The following is a 27872-nucleotide window of genomic DNA, read 5'->3' on the forward strand; positions in this document are numbered from 1 at the left end:
GCATCGGCACTGCATCTTTGGGGAATTTAGATTTGTTCAGCCAAAAATAAAAAATACAATTGAACCTTATTTACACCTACAAAAGCTGATTCAACTTTAAAGAGACGAGGGGATAAAATGGATATTTAACATTTTCACTTTATTGCATTTCATAAAATAGCCTTACAATCACAGCATCATCGTCATGTGCTTGTATGAGAATACATTGGATGCACGATACTAGGAAACGTTGCAGCATTTAGAGATTAACGCACTGACAATAACCCCCTTTGGTTGTGAAAAGCGTATAAAGTACAGTGAGTTACTATATGATGACCCATCACCAGTACTTAATCAAATGTAAAACCTGCAAGAGTATACAGAAACCAAAATAGTCATGACAGTACGTTTGTATAGACATCTTCAGTAATATTGCCATATTTGATCCATGCCACAAGAACTGAGCAACCGAACCACGTGCATTTTAGTCTCGGTGTACTTTTGGTTTAGGTGACAACACAGTGAAGGGGAGGCATACAGTACAGATATAAACATGTGTACTGACTCCAGCAAACTCAAATTACAGATTATAACTGTACGACCTCCAGAAAACCATCTGTGAGTTAAAAAAAAAAAAAGCAAGGAGAACTAGTGTGTGCCCAAGTGACAGCAAATCCGCTTCAAAGCCAAATACAATGGAACCTGCAATAGTTTGTTACAAGTACAATAATTTGCAGTATTATAGAACCATTCAGTAGAAAAATAGACAAGTTTTTGTAAAGCTTTCTGTAAAAAAAAAAAAAAAAAAAAAAAAAAAAAAAGATTGGGGCCAAAATAATCAAATTACATGGCGGAGACAAAAAAAAAAAAAAAAAGAAAAAAAAAAGGGGGGGGAATGTAAAGCTAAATCCTGAATTGATTGCATGAGCATTGTTCGAAGATATTTGTAACGTCGCCTGCAGTCTAAATATTTCCGCCTTGGCTCTCCTACTCTGCAGTCTCAGGCGGGTCAGCTGGCAACTCCACGTCCTCGTCGCTGTCCAGGCCACTACGATTCATGGTACGCCGCATGTTGAAAGGCAGGTCCCCACGTCTTAAGGATTAATAAAAAAAATTTTAAAAAGATAATTTAAACACAGTCTGATGGAACCCAGTAGAAAAGAGACCATATTGAGTGATAAGGAATGCAGATTATGACAACAAAGTGAAATTGCACTGCACTTCTGGGACTCTTTTTGGCAAGATATATACACATCACCTGACCCGTCAACTTTAGTCCCTAGATTAGCTCACAATCCAAAAACCTCCAATACCCCATTTTCCATAATGACAATTAAAAAAAAAAAAAAATTTTTTTTTTTTAAATTGTAAAATTAATTAATCATGTCTGATGAAGCAACACTAAACTTTGGGGGAAAAAAAAAATAAATAAAAGTGTTAAAGACATTCAGCTGCTAATTACATTGTACATGTAATTATAACTGAATTCTCTGCACAGATGTCGTCTTTAAATTACTTGAACGGTAATTTTGCCAGATTATGCTGTGGTTGAAAAATAATTTAACATAAAAATTAATAAATCAGGATTTTATAAGAGTAAAGCGACAGAACCTGACAGCAGCTTTATTAGCTTTTCTTTTTACAAAAAAAAAAAATAAGGCACTTCGGAGCGCGTCGATGATAGCGTACACAAGCACATCCAGATTAAATGTTTCGGCTTGATTTACCCCTGAAAGTGGGATTTTGTACAATGTTAGTTTAATGTACTGGTTTCGGTCAGACTACAAACATGAAACTTTTTCTAGTGCAATGTAAACATTAGGGGTGGGACGATATGCTTTGGTCACGATTCGATTGTATCACGATTCTTGATAATTGCAATTCGATTTAATCAGTAATTGCAATTTTCTTCCTCCTTTTAAAAAAAAACAAAAACAAGTTGAATCATACACTTCGAGAATGAATGTCAATCCCATAAACAATGCACATCAGTCTGTGTCAGTTGAAATAAATGTCAGCTTCTGGACTGACTGAGTTTTTTTTTTTTTTAAAGTTTACAGTTACAAAATTAATTGAAATGTCCACACAGCACAAATGTGGGCTAGTTTTAACATAACTTAATGTGATGAATTGATGAAGTTTATCTAGACACGGATATGACGTAATATAATCGATAAAGCTTCCCTTGGCATAGCAAATGTGTTTAGCATAAATGGTATTCAGATTACAATTCTGCTGCCATAATGCTGGACAGGACAAGGGATTTAAAAAAAAAGATATGTACATGAATCGATTTTTTTCGCCCACCCCGAGTAAACATGCCTAGTGAATAGTCCACTCCTGATTGTCGGATTAAAACCATGCACTCAGAATGGCCCTTTGAATACATAAATGTGAGAAACCTCTACCTCAGCTTGCTCTTCAGTGTGGTGACTTCTCGGTTCATAGAGTCTGCTGACTCGGAGGCATCTTCCAGCTCCCTCTGCAGCTTCCTGCGGTATGCGTTAGCCCTCGTCAGCTCTTCCTCGGTTTCCTCCAGCTGACGCTTAAGCTGGCGCATTCTGCTATTAGTCTTGTCCGCCTGCAGAGAGATTTCATTTAACAAGAAGAACAGCAACAAGTAGCAGAAACAATACAAGTAGATCAGCAAAGCGATCAAAAGAAAAAAGGTGATGCTTGATGAGACTTGCCTGATCTTTGTATTGATCCGTGTTGCGCCTCTCATCATCAACTTGCAGCAACGTCTCCTTGAGCTTCTTTTCTGTCCGCCTGACGAGCCTGGAGGCCTGCTGACGTTCCCTGAAATTGATAGTAAGGCAAAAACGATCAGAAAAAACAGCCAAAAATAATGCCAATTCTGGATATACATTTATCATGGTGCCCATTTCACTGCCACTTACTTTGACTCTGTGTCCAGCTGTTCTTCCAGCAGAAGAATCTTAGCCTCCAAGGAGGTGATGGAGGACTTGTACTTTGACTTTATGGTTACCTCGAGCTCCTGCTGCTTCAGTTTCAGCTCCTTGTTTTGACGATCCAGCTGGGATCGAGCACCCTCCAGCCGCTGGGAGTTGCTGCGTTCTGCAGCAACTTCTGTGGTCAACTGCTCAGTCTGATGTTGCATACACAAGGTACAGAATTATTGTTAAAGCATATTCTTACATTTTGTTCTTCATTATGGTGGAACATATCCACTTCAATACTCAGCTTAAGTGTTTTTATGTTGATTTTTGACCCCCGATAAGTCACTACTCAGGTGTTCTATTGATTCCAGATTGCTGATGTCAGAGAAGTAAAAACATCCCTTCACTTAACTCTGAGGTAAAAGTCACCATCAGCTAAGGTCAAAAGATGAGTGGAATTTAGTGACCCTACCTGCAGCGTTATTCTCTTCAGGCGATCATTGACCATTTCTGTGTTGAGCCGTTCTTCATCCAGCTCCTCCTCCAACTGAATGATTCGAGCCTCCAGCCTCCTCTTCTCATCCGTCAACAAAGAACTGCGAGCAAGAAGTGAAAAAGAGAAAACAGAACAGTTAATATAATGAGCCAGTTAAACGAGATTTCATTTCACTGCACAAGCTGACCAACTAACCACATTACGATAAAATCCTCCATACCCCCCTTACATAAAAACAAAAACTGGCACAAAGCAGTTGCACATTTGTTGCAGAAATTTGAGCTCCAGCATGAAGGCATTGTGCAAGCGAATATAATCAATCTATTACAAAGCACATAAAGTATCATTATTTGTTCCATACTTCTTTGTGTTGGTGCCATTTCTCTCTTCCTGGAGCTCATCCCTCTCAGTCTGAGCCTGTCTCTTGAGTCTCTCTGCAGTAGCCAGTTCCTGATGGAAGACACAAATTTATTACATTTGATAACAGAGAGGCTGTCAAAACTGGCTCATGTAAACAATGTGGTAGTTTGAATTCAGACTTACTTGACTCGATGTATGCAAGAAACTTATTTAGTGCAAAGAATTTCTCTACAAGATGTGTTGCAGTTGCATGTATAATATTGTTGGCAACATCTGGTTATGCAATCAGACTTCATATTCGTCTCAAAATTGTCTCGTACCTCCTGGAAGGTCAGAGCGTCAGCCTCAAGGGTCTTGAGCTTCCTCTCAGCCTCCTTGGCCCCGTTGACCGCTTCGTCCCTGGACAAACGAAGCTCCTCCAGCTCCCTCATTAGCTCTTTCATTTGGGCCTGGAGAGCAGACAGCCACACATTCATGCTGAAGCTAGACACAAGTGCATCCAATTCCATGATCCTATAGATCATGGGTTTGTTTTCACAGATAACTGAACAATTTCAGTCAGAGTCAGTTGCTTGATGTGAAATACTTTCCATGGCAATACCATTGGATGCATTCACATTCGATAAAAATCTGTATTACAGTGTGTCAATGAATTTGGACGTGATGTTTGGTGGCACGATTTCCTTCCATTCGTCGTTGGGCAGATCTACTAACATGGAGAGCCTCCTTTGGCATTGAAAAGAGTGTATTTGTAGCCATTACCAAAGTGCAGTAATTCATATGCATTTTTGGGAAGAGTAATTAAATTAGTTACGACTCATTTCCAAAGAAGCACAATTTACTGCCAATTGTGCCAACATTTACCTAAAAAAAAAAAAAAAAAAAACGCACAAGTGTTGTGCAACACTGGCAGGATGTAGGAAGATATTTTCCATTTCTGTAAATTTATTTTGGATTTTCAAAGACGGATTTTAAATAAGAACATCCTACTAAAACCACATTATTCTTAATTGACTGCAGGGAGTCGAAGACAACCTGGGGCTCCTAACAAGGACTAATGCAACATCCACCGCACCACAACTTTTTTGCAGTTCACGTTTTGTTAGTTTGATTGACACCATAAATCCTGCACGAATATCATCCACATTTTCACAAGTGCAAAGGGATATAAGCTTACAAAATGGTGTGTAATCCTTTGTAGCTGTGAGCTAGTAGTTGGAAAATAACACAAAGAGTCTTGCACTTTGTTGCATCACTCTTGTTAGCACTTGTTGAGTGAGGCGTCATCAAAAGCCAAGCTGGCTGTGTTTTTTAAGATGATCTTATCAAAAATATTTACATGACAACTGGACTTTTAAAAGAGAAGTCATGAAAGTCAACGAGCTGTGAGAGTATTTTAGTCATAACTGAAATGAGCAGGTTGCGCCTATGTTTGGAAATAAACTGAGTTGGAAGACATCACCTGCATAACTGGATACTCTGGTCGCAGATCATAAATGCCACTAATCAGTTACTAATTTAGCAAAAATGGTAAATCCAGGCTTTTGTTTCCATTCATAGAAACCTTCCAGTAATTTCCCAGTTAAATTAGTGATTCATATGCAAAACTGATAAGCTTTTGGCTCACCATTGCAGTTCTTTCCTTTGCGAGTTTGAATGAGGATGAATGTGTATTTTACCTGGAGTTTTTTCAGCTGCTTTAAGGCATCATCATGTCCTCTGTTGGCAAGAGCAATGTGGGATTCCAGCTCAACCAGGTCCATCTCCAGTTTCTTCTTGGAGGAGAGGGCCTGAGAACGTTGTCTGCGTTCCTCTTCCAGCTCACTCTCCATCTCACGCACCTGAAGGATTAAAAGAATATTTAGCAAAACCATCATTCATCATTTTGATGCATGTAATTGCAAGTGAAAACTGAATTTTCAAACAAACTGAAGAAGAATCTGTTCCTCTAAAGCAGAGATACTCATTGCGCGGCTCGCAAGCCACATGCGGCTCCTCAAGCTTTAATTGGCGGCTCGCATAGCTTCTAGCAGTATGGTAACAATAATCTTTTTCAAATAACATACAGCGAATACTGTGCAGTATTAGGTATTTTTTATTAATTTTGTGTTTTTGTAGTATTAAGTAATTTTATTAAGTATTAATTAAGGCTTAATGGTGTTTCCTAAAGGGGGCTCTGTTAAACCTGGCAACGCAGCCCGCTTAAACCACCTCACCTGACCGCAGTGCACGCTAGCTCCTTTAGCCAGCGCGAGATGCAGGCACAATGGATCGGTTTTTAATTTTAAAAAAAAGGGCAAAAACCAGCACAAAAACCATGCTCATCCTGAATGTCTCACTATGATTACAACAAACTACAAATACAACATGAAGAAAGTCAAGGACATGCACGCCAGCTTCCGCTCATCCCAGTATTAAAGGATAAGACCGTTTTTTTGACATTGGGCCCTTGATTTCACATTATAACATGATGTTCTACTCACCCCTGCTTGTTGTTGGTAATTTGGAGCTGTTCCGAAGATATTCGAGAGGCGTCTGGCTGCTCTCTTGAGATATTCGGCCATGAAACGGTTTCCTATGGGCAAGCTTATACAGGCACAAACTATGCTGTTTATAATTTATTACTTACTGTACACTAGCACTGATAACGTGGAGGTGCGTCGCTTACTTAAAAAAATCCGGGTTACTGTAATTTTGAATTTTTGTCGTAAAGTGGGTGTTACTGACGTCATCATCGTGCTACTACCACAGACAAAAACACAGACTTTACGACAAATTCAAAATTACAGTAACCCGGATTTTTTTAAGTAAGCGACGCACCTCCACGTTATCAGTGCTAGTGTACAGTAATTAATAAATTATAAACAGCATAGTTTGTGCCTGTATAACGTTGCCCATAGGAAACCGTTTCATGGCCAAATATCTCAAGAGAGCAGCCAGACGCCTCTCGAATATCTTCGGAACGGCTCCAAATTACCGACAACAAGCAGGGGTGAGTAGAACATCATGTTATAATGTGAAATCAAGGGCCCAATGTCAAAAAAACGGTCTTGTCCTTTAAGGTAAATGTGGTCTTAATTGAAAATGTATTGGCTGTGTTGTTTCTTTCTTTGTGGGATGTTTTATATGTAGAAATGCATATTTGCAAAAGGGGACTTTAGTATGTTTTCGTAAAAGTGGCTCTTCCCTTGATTTTGCTGCCAATGTGGCTCTTGTGGGGGAAAAAATAAATAAATAAATAAATAAATAAAAAAAATAAAATAGTGAGTATCACTGCTCTTAAGTGTTATCATCCAACGTCTTACCTGTTTAACCAGCTGTTTCCTCCTCTCCTCTCCCTGTTCGTCTCTGGCTTGTAGGTCTCGATCAAACTGAGCCTTCATGGCCTGCATGTTGACCTCCAGGCGCAACTTGGCATCTTCTGTGGCCTGAAGCTCATCCTCCAGCTCCTCCAGCTGTACCCTCATCTCCTCCATCTGCTGCTCCATGACGCGCTTGGACCTCTCCAGTTCATGCACCTGCAAAGAAGGAGTTGCATTTGGTATACATGCACTTCAGTGAAGTGAAAGAAGTGAACAGGGAAAAATGCTGCAAAGGATTCTGAGCAGCACTATAACCCTTTCTGGGTGCAGCATTTACCAACTCCAAGGTTTACATTTTACCAAAACCGATTTTTCTTAAACAATTCAGACACATCTCATCCCTTTGATTCTCCAGCATTCGCTCTTACACTCTTGCCGACGTCATCCTTAGACGACACCAGGTCTTCCATCTCAGCTTTGTACACTTTGTTGGCCCGGTCCAACTCATTTTTCATGTCAGTCATGGTCTCGAGCTCACGGGCCAGTGTGAGCGCTCGCGTTTCCTTCTCCCGAGCTTCAGCCTCAGCCTTATCACGCTCCTCAGCATACTGAGTAGAAATGGTTTTCTCCTCTGCCAACATCTGAGGAGAGAATAAGAAGGGGTGTTGTGAATCCAAAAATCACACCAAGTTGGAAAAACGACTCTGTGGCAAAATATAAGCTTTCTACAACATAATGCACATTTTCGCTTCTAGAACCATGTTTGTTACCCCAAATAACTCCAGAGGAAGAACAATGTTCTTTGTCATTTTTATTTTACAATAATCATCTTAACCAGGGTTAAACAGGCAACTTCATTCTTGTGTCAGCTGATAAATTCAATAGAAGTCTAGATCTGCCTTTTTGGCCATTATCCGATTTAGTTTCATTTGTGGCCTGCAATTTCTTCTGCTGCAAATTTTAGGCCATTATGATTTCTTGCTTTGTGTATAAACTACACAGTAAATATGTTACCTGATCAAACTTCTTCTGCTTCTTCTCCAGGTTGGACACGATCTGCCTCAGGTGGTCCTGGTCTACCAAGAGGTCATCCAGCTCCTGCTGCAAACGGGTTTTTGTCTTGTCCAGTTTGTCATAAGCTGCAGTCTTCTCCTCCAGCTGCTGTACGATGCTGTCCAACTCCCTCTGGGCCCTCTTGCGGCCTTCCTCAGACCCTTCCAGGGATGTGGCCTCCTGTTCCACCTTCTTCTTCATCTCAGCCAGCTGTGGAGAGAAAACAAGACGGTGAGACGGACAAGAATGAAGACTCCTAGTGACAGTCACGGATGGCTGTGGTGAGCTGAAAGATCCATCTCTCATCGTCTTGATGTGTGGTTTAAAAAGATAAGGATTGTGTGCAAGTGCGATGCCGCGGACTGACCTGGGCCTGGAGAATGGAAACCTGCTTCTCCACATTCCTCTTGCTCTCCTCCTCTTCCTCCAGCATCTCCCGCAGCCCGTTCTGCTCCTCTTCCAGCTGCCTCAGGCGAGTGGAAAGGGAAAGCTTCTGACGAGTTTCCTCTTGAAGCAGTTCCTGGAGTTCAGTAAATACCACAACTTGAGTACAAGTCATATTTAAAGAAATCAGGCCGAGTTTGTCCTTTTAATTTATTCTACTTTTTTTTTTTTTTAAAGTCCAATTTGCAGCAGAGCAAATCATATAGAAATTAGCATCTTGCTAAGCATACACTACAAGTGTTGGGCATCAACAGGATCCATTTATAGAGTGGAAGTAATCCATGCATTTATGTTTATACCTGTGCATCCTGAAACTGAGACTCCACTGAGGACAGGTCCTTGCTGGATTTGATGTTTTTGCCATCTGCTTCAGTCAGGAGGGTGTTAACGTTATCTAGCTCTGCCTACCAACAGAAAAAAAACAAAAATGATTAATTAAAATCAACAGGTCATCTCAGTGTCTTATACTTTATTCCTTCTCAGACAGATAAACGTAAAAAAAAATAAAATCCTTAAAGCTCTGTAAGCATTCAGAAAGTCCTTCACCCTGTACTCGACATTTGTGAGCACACCGTTCATACCTGCATCTTGGTAAGCTTGTTGGCCAACTCCTGCCGCTGTCGCTCACTTTCTCCATGTTTAACCTGCAGCTCTTGAACCTGGGATTCAGCCTTCTTGCGGCGGTGTTCAGAGTCTCCTTTGCTTTGTGTCAAAGTCTTCAGCTCAATCTGTAAGTCATTCCACTCACTCTCCAGGGCCTGTTTGGCTTTCTCCACCGACACTTTGTTCTGTAGGGATGACACATGACATCCGTCACTGGTGTTTAAAGGGATAGTTCGCCTCTTTTGACATGAAGCTGTATGACATCCCATATCAGCAACATCATTTCTGAACATCTTCTTACCCCCGGCTGCGTCCTGTGAGCAGAGTTCCAGCCTCGTTTTGGTGTTGATGAAGGTAGTCCGGCTAGTTGGCTGGGGTTTAAAAAATAAAGCGTTTTGCTTCTCAGAACAATATGCGTTCAACAGAGTAATACATTTGCATCACAAAATGGTTCTCCAGGAAAAAGTCAGAGCTCACAATCGCTTGGCCCTATTTTCTCTCCCTTCATTTCATATCAATGCGTTCAGCCACCTAGCGATAGCCGCACCTGTTACGGTGTTTGCTGCTCGGTCTGCACAGCAGGCAGTGATACGAAGGGAGAGAAAATAGGGCCAAGCGATTGTGAGCTCTGACTTTTTCCTGGAGAACCATTTTATGATGCAAATGTATTACTCTTTTGAACGCATATTGTTTTGAGAAGAAGAAAACGCTTTATTTTTTTAAACCTCAGTCAACTAGCCGGACTACCTTCATCAGCACCAAAACGAGGCTGGAACTCTGCTCACAGGACGCAGCAGGGGGTAAGAAGATGTTCATAAATGATATTGCTAGGATGGGATGTCATACAGCTTCATGTCAAAAGAGGCGAACTATCCCTTTAAGACTTACAGTGGCAGCTTACTCTCTTGACCACTAAGTGCCGTACCCTTTTGGCCTGCTCTAGCTGCTCATTGAGTTCATCAAAAGCTTGATTGTGTTTTTGTCTGATTTCAGCCATCATCTGCTCATGACCCTTGGCCTCATCTTCCAGATTCTTCTTTAGCTGAGCAACTTCAGTCTCACGTTTGGACCTAGAAAAATACAGCAGACCGTATTAGAATTTTCCCCTGTCCAACACTTTAGGGATTTAATACAAACAGCCTTGTCCCTGCATCTTCCAGCAGACTCGCCTTTCATCTTCATTACAAACCTAATGGAGGGTCTTACCATCATTTCTGTTCAAAAAGGTCCAGAATAACCCTCCAAAACAAACAACATTTGAACATATAAATAATCTCTGTACTACTAATGCAGTTAATGACTGCACAGTAATAAACAAAGGATGTTTTCCACTGTGGCCTGAGAGTCACAAGCTAATGTTTGATGGTTTTCTAATGTCAGAGTGAGTCAATCTGAATTTTAGTTGTAAATATTCATCACTTCAAGACAATCATAGATTAAAAAAAAAAAAAAAAAAAAAAAAAAAAGATAAAATAAATTCTTAAACAGTGTCTGCAAGTGGGGAGTACTATATAGAGAAAATGATCTATGTGGAAGAGGTAGTAGGTCTCATTTGCTAAACAAATGATAACTTTAAAAATGTAAATAAAATAAAAAAGGCACTCAAAGGTTGAGGAATTACAAGATGTAGGATCTTTTGTGTCTGGTGGAGTAAGAGTGTCATATCTGGACACTTATGACAAGCCGCAGCCTTATATTGGCCATCCCAGCAGATTGGTAATTAATTTAACCACTTCTCCAATACAATACGTTTTTGGTTGACCTCAACTGCCTGACTCACCTCTGTGTCCACCTTGATTCTGAGGAACACACCGTAGGGTTGAAATGTTACTCTGCTTAAGCAATTAAAATCTTGCAAGCATTTTTTTGTGTTTGTTTTTTCCCCCCAGAAAGTACACTCAAGCACTTAGTCATTTCATTGTAGGTTTACCCCGTTAACACTCATGTCAACACGAAACCATGTGGGGAAAAAATTAAATAAAAATAAAAAATGAAATGCCAGTGAAGAGATTCATTTACCTCAGCTCCTGCTGTGCTGCAGTGGAATCCAAAGTGTCCTCCAGCTCAGTCTTGAGGGCTTCCAGTTCTTCTCCCAGGTCCCTGCGTTGTTTTTCAGCCTTGGAGCGTGCTTGCCTCTCCAGCTCCAAGTCCTCCTGGAGCTCAGAGATCTGGGCTTCAAGCTCCCTGATCTTCTTCTGAGCCGCGTTTTTTGCAGCAGCCTCCTCCTCGATCCTGGAGGTGTGAAAAAAAAAAAAAAAAAAAAAAAGGGGGGGGGGTTATAATGCAACCTCATTACCTGCAAGACTGCCACATTTTGTTCAGTAAAAAACGAAAAACTCTAAATATCGCCCTGACCTGGCCAGTGCAGCGAGGAGTTCTTCCTCCTTCTTTGCCAGCTGAGCTCGGAGTTCAGCGATCTGGGCCTGCAGGTCAGCGATCTGGTCAGTGAGCTCAGTTGAGTCTCCCTCAAGTTTCCGCCGGTTCTTCTCCAACTCCTGACGCATCTTCTCCTCTTTCCTCAGACGATCTACACACATATTTCCCTTTAACATAAGTTCAACATGTAGTTTTGATATTGAAAAGCATTAAAAACCAACAGTCTGAACAACACTTGCCCTCCAAATCTGTGATCATGGCTTCATGTTTATTCTTGAGCTTCTGTAAGCTTTTAGACTTCTCTTCCTCCTCAGCCAAGTTATTGGTGAACTCAGAGACCCTTTCCTCAAGCAGTTTCTTCTCCTGAGGGGAAAGAAATTCTTTGATGTTGAAATATTCTTCTCAATCTGCACTGATCAATTCTGGTGTAAATGAACAAGCTGAAAAGACCTTGTTGAGCTTGGCATTCTGGTCATCCAGCACCATGATGTTGTCCTCTAGCATCTTTAACTTGGCATCTGTTGTGACCTTCTCCATCTGAAGCTTCTGTCTGGCTGCTTCCTCTTCATCCAGCTGCTGCTCCAGATCCTGGATGAAAACACCACAAACAATTTGTAAAGATGCTGCATTAAAAAAGGAAAATGTAAGTCACATCTTGCACTTTGTCATCTAGACCCGACTGACCGTAATGTTCTGCTGCATCTTCTTTCTCTCGTTGTGCATCTGTGTGACCCTCTCCTCCTCCTCCTCCAGGCGAGACTCCAGGTCATGCAGTATCTCTTCCAGCTCCTGCTTCCTGGTGGCCAGACGGGCTCTCATCTCCTCAGCCTCAGCGCACAGCTCCGTCTCTGCCTGGAGCTGCTCCTGAAGAGCCAACTTCTCTGCGCTCAGCTAGTGGAGCACAGACCGAATAATAATTAGGCCAAAGAGCAGCATTTCCAGAGAAGACTTTTTAGGATGATTCTTATGAATTGCACGTGTGCTAGATTTGGCAGCCAATAAAAAAAAAACATTAACTTGCAATTTTATTTGATCACTTAATAAAAAAATAAAATATCAAAGTTTAAGTTTACTCCTTTGCGACTCCTACCTGTTGCTGTTTGGCCTCATATTCTTGGAGCTGCTCCTCAACCTGCTCTTGCCTCTCCTTCACCTTGACCAGTTCGTCTTCCTTGGCGAGCATTTCCTCCTCCTGCCGAGTCACTTGCAGGAGAGGCTTCACCTAGAAGGATAACAAAAATTGAAGAAAGACCTTAGGGTATAAATGACACTCAAGAGAAAAGTGAAGGGAAACTAGATTGACATGTCTGCATCAGTATGGTGGGGGAAAAAAACCCAACTCATATATATATTTTTTTTTTCTCCCCCCAAAACTAACCCCTATATGTTTACATAAATATAATAAAAATAAAGCTTGTCAAAAAGAAAATATCTCTGCAACTGGACCAAAAACAAGCAAGAACACCGCAGCCTCTAAACAAAGGCAGTTACAGCACAGGGCATCCACTAAGCAAATGTGCTTATACTTAAAACTGACAAGAATCTAAGTACAAATAGAAAGAATTTGCATTGCAGAACAGAAAGCATTGCTTTCTAAAACTAAAACTGCTTTGCGTTTGTGCTTTTCAAAAGGGTGGCAACAATTCCAAAGGACAACCCTTGGGGGACTGAAACAAGCTGAAGTTGTGACTCAGTGTGCAACAAGAGGGGTTTAAACACTCATATACATAGTATCACATACATGGGATAAAAAAAATAAATGAAATAAAATAAATGCCGTTTCAGGAGCAGAGGCACATTTCTTTTTCAGCAGCACTTTCTTCCATCAACTCCAGCTATAATAAAATGGGGATGGCCACAACATTTAAGTCGTCATCAACAGTCCATCAAGTACATGCATTCAGCAACAACCCTCATGGAAGTAAATTAATGCCAGCAACTCCTTTATGTCTGACTGCCGAGGTAAATTATCAGGTCTGATAGAATTAGGACTTCCCTGATTTAAAAAAAAAAAAAAAAAAAAAAAAAAAACCTGTTGGATGATTAAAGGATACAAACAAAAAGGTTCTTTGCAGAGATCAGAGCTTTCTTACTATTGTCTGACAACATTTGAACTGCTCCGTCAGTTGCAAATAAAAGTAGTTAGACTTTACTGCGCCTAACCATCAAGTTCTTTTCCTGTCCAATTTCTTGTACCTATAAATATTTTTGCACTGAAATAGAAAAATTTGGCCAAGTTGAAAAAAAAAAAAAAATCCCAGTATTTTTCTTTAAATACAAAGAATGAATGAGTTGCTTATTCATATGCTTTAAATAAAAAAAAATAAATAAAGACCTTTTTAGGTTTTGTAAAATACTGATTATTATAATCTAAGTGACTTTGCTCATCTGCTCCCAATCACTATGGTTTGGTGGCCAAACAGAAAGCCCTGCTCAGTTTGTCCATGCTCACCACTTTGATTCTGATACCAAACAGATCAACTCATCAACATGGCTTCTCTGATCATACCACCCTCATTTATCTCACCTTGGTGAAAAGCCTCCACCACTGCCAATTCCTGAGTTTGAGGTAAGCTGCACAGTTTCGCTGGATAACTTTCATTGCAGTCAGCTGTTGTTGTCTCTTGGCAAAGGCTCTGGGGGAAAAAAAAAAAAACACATTGGTTAGTTTACAGTAGAAGATAAAAAATAAAATAAAAAGCAGAGGAAAAACTGAAATGTGCAAAAAGTGCAACATCTGAAAATGTTTTGCATTACAGAAATTTGTCCTTACTTGCGTGCCACATATCCTCTGCACCAAGCCTGGAAGCTGATGATCACATCAGTGATCTTCATGTCTCTCTCCTCCTCCAGGTGGGCCAGGACTCCAGCCCTGAAGAACACTTTACTTTGACCGATGCGGTACAGATTTGGGTCCAGCTCCAGAGCTTTGATCTAGCACGAGACAATAAAAAAAAAAAAATTTCGTTCAGAGATGAGGCCTTTACGATCGGCATTACCCAGTCTTTAAGCTGAATTATTGGGCTTACCATGAGCACACAAGCTTGCTTGCCATCCATAAATCCCTTTGGAATGGAATTTGGAGTGAGGATTTCATACCTGAAACAAAAGACAGAATTAAATTATACTGATGGTAAGACATAAAAAATAAATGATTGTGGTTGTTAATAAGCCTCTGTTTTCTTTAGTCCAGCAGGCCATGTATGGGATTTGATGCGTTGATGGATTCACATTTTTTGGGTCAATTAGGATGGTAATATTGAAAGGATGGTAAGAACATGCTAGTCATTCATTTGGTCTGAAAATGATTTGATAAGGGGGTAATCGTTATTAAAAATGTTTATAAAAGAAAGTCTACTGCCGCTTGTCACCTTTGTCTGAACTCCTGGAAGACGATGCGGTTGGGGAAGCCCTGTCTGCAAATGCGAATTCCCTCCAGCACTCCGTTACACCTCAGCTGCTCCAGAACCAGGTGAGGCTCCAGTTTACCAGCCTGACAGAAATAAGAGACTACTGTAAAAGGTCTGCTGATGTGCTCTGCATCTTTGCAGAAATTGAGGCATGGGTGTTACGTCAAACAGCTCCAGCAATGTTCAAGCAAAGTTAGTGCAACTTCGGCTGCTCTTTACCTTCTTCTCATGGTTGGGGATGATGCAGCGGACAAAGTTAGGGTTGGTGTTCCTTAGTGTGGCCATGAGGTTCCCCAGCTGCTCCTTGTACAGCTGGCCAACAGTGCGGAACATTCCTTTACGGGTTTTGAACGCTCCGTGCATGGAGTCCGACATTCCTGCCACCTTATCCAGGCCAACAATACGGTCCACTGTGAAGACACAGAAATCAGAATGTCTCACGTTAGAAAATAAATATTTTCATGTCTTGCAAAACAAAAATAAATAACAGCCAGAAAGGCTGACAGCAGCCTTGAGACCCGTTTGTCTCCTCTGAAATGTACTGCTAGGGGAAAAAATTAAAAATAAAAACTCGAACTCTGTACCAGCAGATGGGTCCAAAGTGGAATTAAACCATCACAACAACAAGTTAAACTTGTTACTGGCAGAACAGAGTAAGTTGAAAATTTTGAAATGTGATGGAAAAAGAAAAAAAGAAAAGAATTGCACTTATATTTTAAGAAATGTACACAGCAGCACGAGGTTGCTCATACATTAAAAATCACACTACTTACTGTCTCTCCACAGGTCAGCAGTAAACTTGTCTGTAGACTGGTTGAGCAAAGATGCCACACACTCATTCAGAGGATCCATGTTTTTCATCAACCATTCATCTGCCTTGTAGTCCACCTGCACCAGGGAAAAGACATTAAAAATTAAGAAAAGTTAATGCCTCAATGTCCCATTTTATGAGGTTACATGTTCAAACCGTCTGTGACAGCTCAGGGAGGAGAATTCAGCCAGAGTAGTTAAAGTGTCACCATCTAGTGACAAAATGCTTATTTACTCCTGAAAGAATATATTTTTAAGCTTCTAGAAATCAAATAACCGCTGTTAAGCTCAAATTAGGGTGAACTTCCAACATTATATGCACTCTTTTATAATAACAGGCCATTCGTATATAAGTAACGGTAAAGATTATAAAGAAGTAAACTCATGATAATGCTTAAGGATATGTTGCTCACAGTCTACTTTTATTTATAAGCCAAGTATTCTTCAGTCACTGCAGAGATCCAAGCTCTACAGCACCAAAAAAAAAAACTGCACTCTTGATGAACTTGATGACTCTTGGTGTTAATATTCATATAGATACCAACCTTCTGACTGAGGGACAGCCACTCTACTTCATGAGCTACAGCTGCCCCCACCTTCCCTTAGAAGGAAGGCAATACTTACGTCTAGAAACTAAAAATCAGCTTAGAGACTTTGACTTATGTCAAAGAAAAATGAGAAAAACTTTTCCAGCTGAATGACTTCACCCAATATAGAATTTTGAGGAGGTTTATTTCCTTGGACAGGCATGTGTTATCTGACAGGTTAAACTGGTTGAGCTTTGATTAAATAAAAATAAATAAAAGAAATGACCTTTCCAGCATAGTGAATGATGCAGAAATCGGCTTCATCCTTAAGTTTCTTGGGTTTCTGGAACTTGGGATGAGTTCCCTGCTCTTGTGCTACTTTCTCCACAAAGGTCTTGTCTGTGGCTTTGGGGAACCAGCACTCTTCATCCAGCAGAGCCAAAATACCTGGAGGACCAGCCTATGATTAACAAAAAGAAGGTTACATGTCGGTAGAATCCTGATTGCTGTACTTGAAAGTGCGCATTTACATGACTCAACTTATACTGCACAACTGTTTGCTGCAGGAAACAGAAGCAACTTCTGCTTAAGGCTTCCAACTAATAATCTGAGGCGTCACTCTTCTGCCAGTGTTACAGCCTGAGGAGGTAAGAAAAAAGGAAAACAGCTCAGAGACATCTTACAGGTTTTTCAATGAGGTCGATGCAGGGCTGCAGGTCCAGGCCAAAATCTATGAAGCTCCACTCAATGCCCTCCCTCTGGTACTCCTCCTGCTCCAGGACGAACATGGTGTGGTTGAAGAGCTGCTGCAGCTTCTCATTGGTGTAGTTGATGCACATCTGCTCGAATGAGTTCAACTGTGGGAGTGAATTAGAGAAGTTAGTTGAGTGATCTTTAAAAAGTACTTCACCTCTTAAATGTTTCTTGCTTTGCTTTCGTATTAAAAAAAAATATATATAGGTTTCACATGATTGAAAAAACATGAGGGGAAAAAAATAAAAAATAAAAACCTGTCATTAATATACTTTTTTTTTTGTATTGTCAAAAAAAAAAAAAAAACTTTTGTGAACAGCTATGTGTAGCAAGTGATGAATAGATTAAAGGAATAATATGTAGGATTCAGTAACAGACTGCAACCAACCCTTACAGCAGAAACTACAGCAACAACCCTGTTTAAAAAAAAAAAGTCAGTTTGATTTTTCTGGGCTGCTGCAGGAACATGGCCGACTCGGAGGGAAGATGACGCATATCACCTGTAAATTTAAATGTCTGCTAAGGTATGGAAAACAAAATTCAAGACCGAATTAAACATGATATGAATATTATCAATTAATCCCAATAGCTCCCAGTTAACTCTACAGACTCAAACTTTAAGGATGTTGACATTTTTGTACACAACGCAATGAGACTCCAAGTTTGAAGCACATGTAATGTAGAAGTTTGTAACGTGAATGGGTGACACACACAATACAACTACACACATGTTTTTACCATTTTGTTGACAGGATTTTTCCCCAATTTGAGGATTTTTGTAAGGAGCAATGTGATGTCATGAAGTGAACCTACTTTTATTACAATTAATCTTTGACACCTCTATTGGATGAAGCACGAAACAGATTCTTAAAATTGATGGCACAAACACATTCATTGCCAGAGTTGCCATTTGTGATTACAAAAAAAAATATATATATATAAAATACACCAACGTTTCCAAACCAAATTAGGTCAAGCTCACCTCAAAGATCTCAAATCCAGCAATATCCAAGATGCCAATGAAAGAGGCTCCCTGTCTCTTGGTTTTGTCCAGAGCTTTATTGATTCTCAGGACCAGCCAGCGAAACATCCTCTCATAAGAAGCTTTGGCAAGAGCTTCAACAGCAAACTCCGCCTGCTCCTGGGTCTGAGCTTTCTGGACGTAGTCCCGGCCAACCTGGAGAGGAAAGGAAAAATAAATTCCATTTAAATTGTTATGGATGGGAAAATGCTTCCACTTTGATTCAAATCTCATTTATTTATTTTTTGTCAAACTATGTGGAGAAAATTTGAAAAATTTCCTGTCACAGAGTCTGATTCTGTATAGGACTCCAGATGCAAGTTACTGTGCAAACCTTGATTCTGGGAGACAGGATGGCTCGTGTGAAGTCTGTCACATTGATACTCAGCAGGTGACACACTTTCTGGGCAGCTGAGGGGTGAAACATGATGATCACGTTGGAGGGTGAAAAGGTTGATGGATGAAATGCGAAAGCAGCAAATAGAGAGCGTGCACAGTGGAAAAGAGGTTTATGACAATGATGGTTTATCTGTGTGCATACCGGTGTCATCAGGCATAGATGCCTGGTCAGAGTTACGTTCTTTCTTGAAAGTCATGTTACCCAGCTGCAGCACAGCAGACACCACCTTCATCAGGCCTGAAAGGAAAGGAAAAAAGACATAATAACATCAAAAGATTCATTTTACATTTAAGAATGTAAAGTGGTTGAAACTTTTCCAAAGCACTAATCAGAAACTATGCCAACAACCTATCAAAAAAAAAAGGTAAGAACTTCTAACAAACATCTGAATAATATGGAACACTTCAGTAATAAACAGAACAAACTGCCCAGTTAAGTGGTCATTAAAATTTTGAGTTTCACTAAAAAGTTAAAAATGAATGACCAAATGAATAAATACATACCAATTATTTCCTCTTCTGGGATGCTCATGATCTGAAAAGCGTCCATGGTTTCAGTGAACAGGTCCTTGTTCTGCTGCCCGGGAATGGTCACGTTTCCATAGGAAAGGAAACGGTACTTGCTGTAATCCTCCAGACATAAATCAGCTGGAAAATCATAGTAAGGGGGGCGAAAAAAAAAGTTTAAACTTGAGGAGATGGGGGCCTTATGTTCATGCAGGCCTGCTTGGCTTTCACCTTGGTTAAATTTGTGAAACAAACAGTTTTTTTTTTTTCTTTTCATGCCTTTGAACACAATAAAATATGTTTAGTGAGAGTCTTGGCACTTGAGCTGCATGTTATATTCAGCTAACAAGGTCAGTCATTTTGTAACCTCCTTTTATGCAGCCTTGATCATTGCATCTGTGTGGTAATAAAGCGGTTTGTGTGCTCACAGCGCAGCTTGTCTCCTGCTCCAGACATCATGTAGTAGAAGATGTGGAAGCCCCTCTCATCCTTAGCTTGTCTGATAGCTCGCGACTTCTCCAGCAGATCTGATGTCGCCGTCAAGGACAAACCAAAGGGAATGAGGTACAATTTGAAAAAAAAAAAAAAAAAAAAGTTTTTGCAACTAGAGCTTATTGAAACTTGAGATCTTGTGTCAAAAGTCAAATTTCAGCAATTATAATACAATTATTTTATTTCAAATGATCCCAAACAAACTGAAAATAAGCCATGGTTACTCCTACATAAAATACTTGTGCTTGCATGACTTTGGGTGGAAAGAGTTGATGAGGTGTGTGCATGCAGGTGCACTCTGGATCTAGAATTTCAAAAGGATACAAGTTTCAATGTTGGCTCCAACGATGTATCCATTGACATCAAAGTTGATCCTGATGAATTTTCCCTTAAAAAGAAAGAAACATTTTAATTGGATATATAGAGACAGTATCAGCTTACTCATGGGGAGCATTTGCTTTTGATATTGGCGTCTACAGATTTGAACAGCTTGCTTCACAATGTGAGGCATAAAGTCTTTGATTTCCATCATCACATTCTGTTAACCATCTTTCCCGTGGTGCCAAATTTGATGCAACAACAGTATGGTGGGGTAGCGCTTTAAGTCGTTCTTACAAATCTCGAAGAGTTGTCGTTTTTGACGGTCTTTGCATTGCCAAAGGCCTCCAGGATGGGGTTTGCTTGCAGCAGCTGTTTCTCAAGTTCCCCCTGGTGAAGAGAAGACAGAATCACACTAAACTGCAGCCGACTTAACTTTGATCATGATAACGTTGGTTGGAAAGACAAAGTCAAGCAAGTTTTGACTTTAAAGCATGCATGTTCTTGCTGCACATCGTCCATTGGCAAAAACAAACCGAGCAATGATCACCGACCCAATTCCTGCAGCATTTTTATTTTTTTTAAAAGGACCACAGAGGATGTTGTCACTGCCCAATAAACCACACACAGAGAACAAAAAACAAGTCCTGCACATTCCAACATACAGTAAATTTCCACAGATCAGCAAGCCCATTCAAGCTTAAAATATTGTAAGACCGACTGTCCAAGCAGGCACAAGCAAGAGAAGACAAAACAAAGCACAAACCACAGGCAGGTTAGCCAAGATCCCCAAAGGAAATGCTGGACTACAAACAATACCTACATAACAATGCCAAAAATCAAGACTGACTAGAGTGAGGAGAGAAAGAAAAAAACAGTAGCAGCTGCTGGGTGGAGTGGGAAACCTTTATCTACACCCCAGCCCCAGATAAGGTTACAAGTTTCTGCCCAACAGCTCTAATGTGTCATATGGACACCAAACCTCTTCATACCCTGAACCTAAAGCAGTCTATGAACACAAGTTTGTATTTTTTTATTTTTAAACTAACCATGCAAAACCTGATAAACTTAAATAAAGACTGATGGATGTCTGTAAAACTGACCAGCTGTGGCTTCACAAGGCATGCCACGCCCCTTTGCACACTTCTTTTTGTACAGATGCAACATGTGACTTGTGGAAATGCTGTGGGTGGAGTTTGTTGCTTTGAACAAAGCCAGGCTGGGAACTTCCCCATTTTCTAAGTCATTATGCAAAGCTAAGCTCAATGGGGCGGCAACTTGATATTCACCCAACACACAAGGTAACAAAGTGTTTTGAAGTGACAGGCCCATTTCTGTGCATTTCCTTTGATACCCAGACATGTACAGCAGAAGTTTTTTCTGTTAGTATGGACACTTATGGAGTCAGAGAAATTAACTCACATGTGACAACACAGCACTGCCCTGTAGAGAAGGTTAAAAAATAAAAATAAAAAGTTCAATACATCAGATACAGAGTTCAACACATCACAGCACAAGAAACCAGGTGTCAACTGATGAGTCATGACGAAATAATTTATAAAAAAAAAACCAAACATTTCATGTCAAGTCTTGTAAATCAACCCCTATCCACACAATCTGTGTTCTGATTCACTTCAGTCAATGTGGAGGCGAGGCAGGCACGCCAGGGCCTGAGACAGGAATGCCAAGAAGTCGCCTCGGAGCTTGTTAAGGTACATAACTTTACAGAGAAGTACTGACATGGAAATGTACCAAAAGGCAAAGATTAAGAGGGAGGATAATTAATTAATAAATAAATAAATAAATAAATAAATAACGGAATTCAGTCTAGTCTTTCCAAACTTGAACTGGAAAGTTTTTGTTATAAACTAACCTGGTCTTTTTTGGACTTGAAGGAAGAAGCAACATGTGCCAGATACTGAATGACTTTCTTTGTATTTTCCGTTTTTCCTGCTCCGGATTCCCCACTGCAGAAAAACAGAATGAGACACAATATCCAAATATAATGAGGTGATCACTTATTGGAAAACATGGAATGTATATTCCAAATTATACCCCCCCCCCCCAAAAAAAAAAAAAACCCTCTCTGAACCCCTGTTTAACCAAGATGGACCAGAGGCTATAATTCCATAAGAGTTTTTGTTAAAAAAATAAAATTGCTCCAATCTTTTGCATTTTTTTTTTAAACTCATGACAGTGATTCCATAATTTTTTCCTCTACAAGTTTAAAAATAAATAAATAACAATTTTGAGGCATGTTTACCAAGCCAAGATGTACAGCCAATAAATAAACTGTTTGTGTCACATCTGTGTTTTGTTGTTAAAATTTAAAAAAATAAATAAATAAAGGAAACTACTAGTGTGGTGATTCAATAAGTTTAGCCAGAGGTTATACAAGCAGTAACTTTCAGGTTGGGTCCATTACATGTGTGCAGGTCATTCATACAAATTACTACTTAAGGTCAGAGTGAAATTAATCCAGACTAGACCCAACAAACAAGGAACATTTTTCAGAAACTGCATTATTCTCAAATAATGATTAAAACAAAAATAAAATAAAAGGCACCCATCACTTAAAACAATAGTTTCTAAAACAGAAAGAGACATACGTGCAAAGGATGGACTGATCCTCACGATCTGTTAAAGGAAGAGAAATGCTAATTCAGATCATGTTAACGCAAAAAACACAAGCAGGAAACATGTGATTGTTTAACTCTGTCGTCGCAGAAAATATGCATACGACGCAAGGCCTGAAGGACCAAAACAAAAAAAAACAACAAAAACTTGCCCGTTAAATAAGTACCATCTACTTTTACTTTAATCTAAGTTCTGTACCAAACCCAAAACAGGACATACCCTGCATCATACTCCTGTAGGCATTATCTGTGATGGCGTAGATGTGGGGGGGCATCTCATGTCTCTTCTTGCCCTTGTACATGTTCACAATTTCCTCACTGTAGATGGGCAGGTTCTTGTAAGGGTTGATCACCACGCAGAAAAGACCCGAGTATGTCTGGGTGAGACAAATGGGACAATGAGGGGGAGCACCAAAAGTGTCAAGTAGTGAGATGTGCAACAAGGATTCTGTGGAAATGCACATATTTATATATTTTATCAATATAAATACACACATTTCAACAGGTACTTACATAGATGAGTCCAGAGTAGTATCTGTCCTTGAGATTGTGCAGCACAGAGGCCTCATTCAGACAGGTGAGCTCCGCCATGTCCTCCACCTTACTGAACTTGGGTGGGTTCATTTTCTGAATGTCATCCTTGTTTACCTTAACCTGACATTTACAGAAACAGACGTAAAAAACAAACAAAAACAAAGCATTGCAAATTATGTTTTTAATCAAAATCTCAATACGAGGTCAGAATTAAAACAAATAAACATATTCCAACTCTGAGGAGAAATTCTGGACCGTCACCTTCTTTCCAGAATCCGACAGCTCCACCACACACTCGTCTCCTTTCTCCTCTTTGACTGAACCGGCCTCGAAGCCCAACTTCTCACTGGGGATCCACACAAGCTTCTTGGTGGCCCAGTCGGCCTGAGCCAGAGGGTCGTTCATCGCAGAGCGGTCCCCGTACAGGAACTTGTCTGCGTCCGTCATGATGGCTGTAGCACACAGTGAACAAACTTGAAGACATTTCTGATCCTTTAACGAGAGCTTTAAAGGCTCTTTGAGAAGAAAACAGTCAAGTGATTAAAATACTGTGACTAGTTGAAATGTTTTTGTAAAAGCTACCTCCATGAAGAGGTTTTCTAAGTATTTCTTTAGAAGAAGAACTGCAGATTCCATTTCATAGGCCAAGGCAAAAGGTTTAATTTAGAAATAAACAGTTTAATGAGGACTTAATAGGCAAGGCAATTTTATTTATAGAGCACAATTCATACACAAGGCAATTCAAAGTGCTTCACAGCTACCACAAGAAGGGATTAAAAAGAAATAAAAATAAAATAAAAACATTAATAAAATAAAAAAAAAAACATTAAAAATAATCATTAATTAATTAATTTAAAAGTGAAGAGTGCAGATAAAATACTTTCAGGTGTCATATGCACAGCTAAACAGAACTGTTTTCAGCCTGGATTTAAACATTGTCAGAGCTGAGGCCCGTCTCACATCTTCTGGAAGACCGTTCCAGATTTTAGGAGCATCAAACTGAAACTCAGCCTCGCCTTGTTTAGTCCTGACTCTGGGCACATTAATTAGTCATTAATACTAGTTAAGGTGTTTCTGGAGGCCTCTAGAGAATCGTTAAAATGTACTGCACGCCAACCATTATTGTAACTTTTATAACTGTTATTGACTAGGCCGATTCTCTAGACTTGGCAGAAATTTGCTGACAAATTCTTGTGGCGGTGGCTGACTCGAGCTAGAGATGCTGCAGAACTTCCTGGTTCAAAACTCCTCAGTGTTAAGGACTCGAGTCACCTCCAAGTTATGCACAAAAACATTCAAGCTCAGGCAAGAATCAGGAGGGGGTAGATTTTATAACCCAACCCGCATTTTGATTCAGATGAAAACATTTGTGTAAGAGGAGGCTTTATTCCGGGAACATCCTGAAATGTCCCATTAGTTTAAAATCAATTTAAAGTTTCCGTCATAAAAAAAAACTAAAACAGATTACCAACTCTAACAGGTCTGCATAGCATTTAAGGAGAAAATATAGTTAAGTTATTAATTGACAGTCAGAGTGACATCAGTTAAACTGGTTCTTGGCATTATATTGCAAGTGAATGTCACATACTGTACAAGCAGGGGCCAAAACACCCCACAGTGTAGAATGCAACAGTTAAAGATCCTTTGTGCATCTCCGAATCTGTTATTAACACTGGTTTGGTGTCAGCTATTGCTGTCAATCATCATAGGCAACAATAGGTTTAAGGTGTCAGGTTTCTTTAATGAGTTTTGGCTCCCTAGATGCATGTTAAGCCGACGTACGTGTTCACAAACTCGCACCCGAGCAGGTTTGGACACAGTTTCTGTAACAGTTGTTTGAGGTTTTCCCCACTGTATCATTAAGAACAAGTCACTTCTGCATTAAAGACTTCTGCACCTGAAGTGGAGAGCAGTGGTAAAAGGAAAAAAAAAAAAAAAAAAAACTAAGATGATGCATTACTGATTTCAGTGAATAAAATAACCACAACACCGACAGATGATACGATTAGTCATCGAGTTCTATAGTCTACTCTCTCCTTTTCTACCTGTTCATCCTTCATTTCCCTTCTGGTTGACATTCCTTCCTCACCAACTCATAACAAAGAATTCCACAAATTCCCAACTCCTGCTCATTATCCACAATCCTTTGTTTACAAGCTGTTACTGTACTTATTTAACAGGTTTAAAGCCCCTTGTTCAGGCTGTGTTCAAGTCCTGTTGGAGATCAGAGGAGTGATGCTCTGCAGCGAGTGCACGCGCATGTGTGTGTGTGTGTGTGTGTGTGTGTGTGTGTGTGTGTGTGTGTGAAGGGGGTAGGAATGTCAGAGCAAGTCCGGGCAGACAGAGATATGTCATTATGTCCCAACCACACCCTGCAGGAACACTCTGAACGACATTAGGAAAAATTAGGATGCCCTCAAGATGATCAGGCTCACCACTATTCTTCTTTCCCCCCTAAGCATTTCTGTGCAACACTACATTTCTCAGATAATTCATAACATTAAAACATACCGCTAAATTATTCGGATGAATAAATACCCCCCATGCTTCACAATATTAGCACACCTTGGTTCTTGAGTCCTTTGCAGTCGCATCAATTAAGCCGGTGCGTGTAATTTGGAAAACAAACTCATTGAGAGGAGCCTGTTCCTCTGAGGCAGAGGAGTGCAGAGTGGGAAAAGCAGTGCATGTGCTTGTTTATAGAGGGAGGGATAAAGGGATCAGTGCAGCTTCTTCTAAGTTCATTATGTGCTCAGACTCTAAGATGAGAGGAAGAGGAACACACTGATATTCTTCTGCTTTTAATACAGTGCTCTGATATCCTGCAGTGTTCCCCAGAGGCCTGAGGCAACTAAAAGCATTTATGGTTGTATTCACTAATGTTCAAACTGATAAAACTAAAGTTTCACACAGAACACTTGTGACACTCGTCTGCGTGTGGTTTCGCTTCCTCAGGAAGTTGCTAAATGACGATACGAGTTACTTCAAACCTCATCCCCAGTCTACCCAACATCCATGCAGACATTCAGTTGTTGGCATACGCCCATTTAATCTTCCGTTTTCTTTGGCACGTTTTCAGCAGCATCTTCCCTGTCCTGTCCTGTTCTTGGATGCCAGTCAATCCCCTGTTTATCCGGGCTCTTACCTAACACACAGAGCACGGGCCCTGCCATCTGCAGCCTGATAGCCGAGAGATCCACCGAGCTGTGGCACACAGTGCGAGTGTGGGGAATCAGAGAGTATGATTTCTAGAATGTTCAGGGTTTGGTGTGGACCAAGTTGGGCAGACAAAGAGAAAAAAGGGACAAAGGGCGTAACAAAGGCACTCTGAGAGCATCAAGCAGCACAAAGAATAAAGCTAAACCAAAAGAGGAACCTTAGAGAAAAAAAAAGTTCCCGTTTACAGATCAGCAGATGTCAAAACTTGTCATCAGTTGATGCAACTTGTCAAAAATGGTGTGCAACTCAAGACTGACAGCAGGTCCTTATTACGGCATTTAGCTGTTCTGCTGCAAACAAGTGGAACAAACTGCCAGTGGAGATTAAACTTTCAAACGGAGACATTTTTAAATCCAGGTTAAAAACATTTCTGTTCTCATGTGTCTATGCATGAAATATCTTTTAACTTATCTGGACTGTTGCTTGTTTTTAAATTCATTTAAATTATTTTATTTGTTTCTCTTTATATTCTTTTAATGCTTCTTCCACTCCCTGCTGCAATGCTTTTATTTTATGTAAAGCACTTTGAATTGTTTGTACATGAAATGTGCTACAGTATATAAATAAATTTGATTTGATCTACCTCAAAGCCGAGTCCCCCCTTTTGTGTCTGCATGCCTTATTTGTAGCCTAAGGGTAGACACACAGCAGCTGGGTGCATGTGTGTGGGGCTTGTTTTATGACTTGGAGAATGAAAGCTAATCTTGTGCAAGCCAACACACACACACACACACACACACACACACACACACACACACACACACACCAGGTGAATAAAACAGAGTAAAGAATGAACACCTCAGATGAAAGCATGCTGCTGGTGTCATTTTGCACAGGATCATTTCCTGGTAACTGAAGGAAAGGCGCAATATTTCAGCAACATCTAGGTCAACTAAACACAACGACACACACGCGCGCGCATCAGACACACTTAGATCCTAAATCAAAACGTATATAAGTGTGTGTGTGGGGGGGTGGGTTCTGGTTTAACTGGTTTCACTCGTGTGAGCGCATAAATAAAGTGGCGCGGACACTGTTACCATGTCTGTAAGCCAGTGTTTTCCTTCCTTCTCTCGCAACAGAACACAGCCAACATGCAGAGGGATGCTGGTCGATCAGAGGCAGGTTTTAAGTTTTAAGTGCTTTTACCGGTGATCTATCTGATTGGACCACCATGGCCAGGTGCGCCACATTCCTCATCTCACACACACCGCACCACTCACCTGAGTATAATACTGAGAACTCACCTGTTTGTCAGCTGCAGGCACACTAGGTGAGCTCCTCCTTTGATCTTGGAATGAACCGCTCGGACTGCTGCGCGTCTCTGCTGCTCGGGAGTGGCTCTGCCGGGATGGACGACGCGCACGCCTCTCATCTGCCCACTTTTATTTTACGCAGGTGAGTTAACGCCCCCCCACCCCCCACCCCCTGTACGCTGCGTTCAAGAACAACCACGTAAAAACCACGAGTTCCTGTGAAGTTTTTAAGCTTGAAAAAAGCTTTGTTACAAGAGACAGACCTGTGCACGTTTAAAAAGGAAACAACTAACTCAGCTGTAACGCAACGTTTGGTCGGTTCGTTATCAACATTTTTTATGTTCCTGTGGAGTAAAAGGTAGCAAATGACAAGTTGAGCCATCAGGGGCGTGGCTACGGGGGGGCTGGGGGGGCGCACTGCCCACCTGAGAATTTATTTTTTATTTTTTATTTAACCTTTCTTTAACCAGGAAATGG

The 27872-nt window shown here is 40.4% G+C and overlaps 1 protein-coding gene across 1 annotated transcript; it reads right to left on the reverse strand.

The window, feature by feature from the left end:
• Positions 1-120: 120 nt before the first annotated feature.
• LOC142378269 (myosin-9-like) lies at positions 121-27509 on the reverse strand. The gene is made up of 43 exons (XM_075462571.1): positions 27387-27509; positions 23182-23372; positions 22900-23040; positions 22607-22763; positions 22360-22387; positions 21624-21717; positions 21173-21193; positions 20048-20140; positions 19757-19820; positions 19369-19467; positions 18938-19081; positions 18576-18671; positions 18369-18445; positions 17996-18190; positions 16944-17117; positions 16547-16720; positions 15697-15811; positions 15143-15333; positions 14885-15006; positions 14543-14612; positions 14287-14447; positions 14041-14149; positions 12604-12735; positions 12198-12404; positions 11964-12101; positions 11753-11876; positions 11493-11664; positions 11157-11369; positions 10063-10207; positions 9116-9322; positions 8834-8938; positions 8458-8610; positions 8052-8300; positions 7466-7678; positions 7041-7253; positions 5415-5576; positions 4056-4184; positions 3737-3825; positions 3352-3475; positions 2880-3088; positions 2670-2778; positions 2388-2560; positions 121-1072 (listed from the first exon to the last, which is right to left on the reverse strand). The coding sequence occupies exons 2-43, from the start codon at positions 23365-23367 to the stop codon at positions 967-969; spliced, it is 5883 nt and encodes a 1960-aa protein (XP_075318686.1). The 5' UTR covers positions 23368-23372; positions 27387-27509; the 3' UTR covers positions 121-966.
• Positions 27510-27872: the final 363 nt, after the last annotated feature.

The sequence above is a fragment of the Odontesthes bonariensis genome, chromosome 4 (assembly GCF_027942865.1).
Source record: "Odontesthes bonariensis isolate fOdoBon6 chromosome 4, fOdoBon6.hap1, whole genome shotgun sequence".
Classification (NCBI taxonomy): Eukaryota; Metazoa; Chordata; class Actinopteri; order Atheriniformes; family Atherinopsidae; genus Odontesthes; species Odontesthes bonariensis.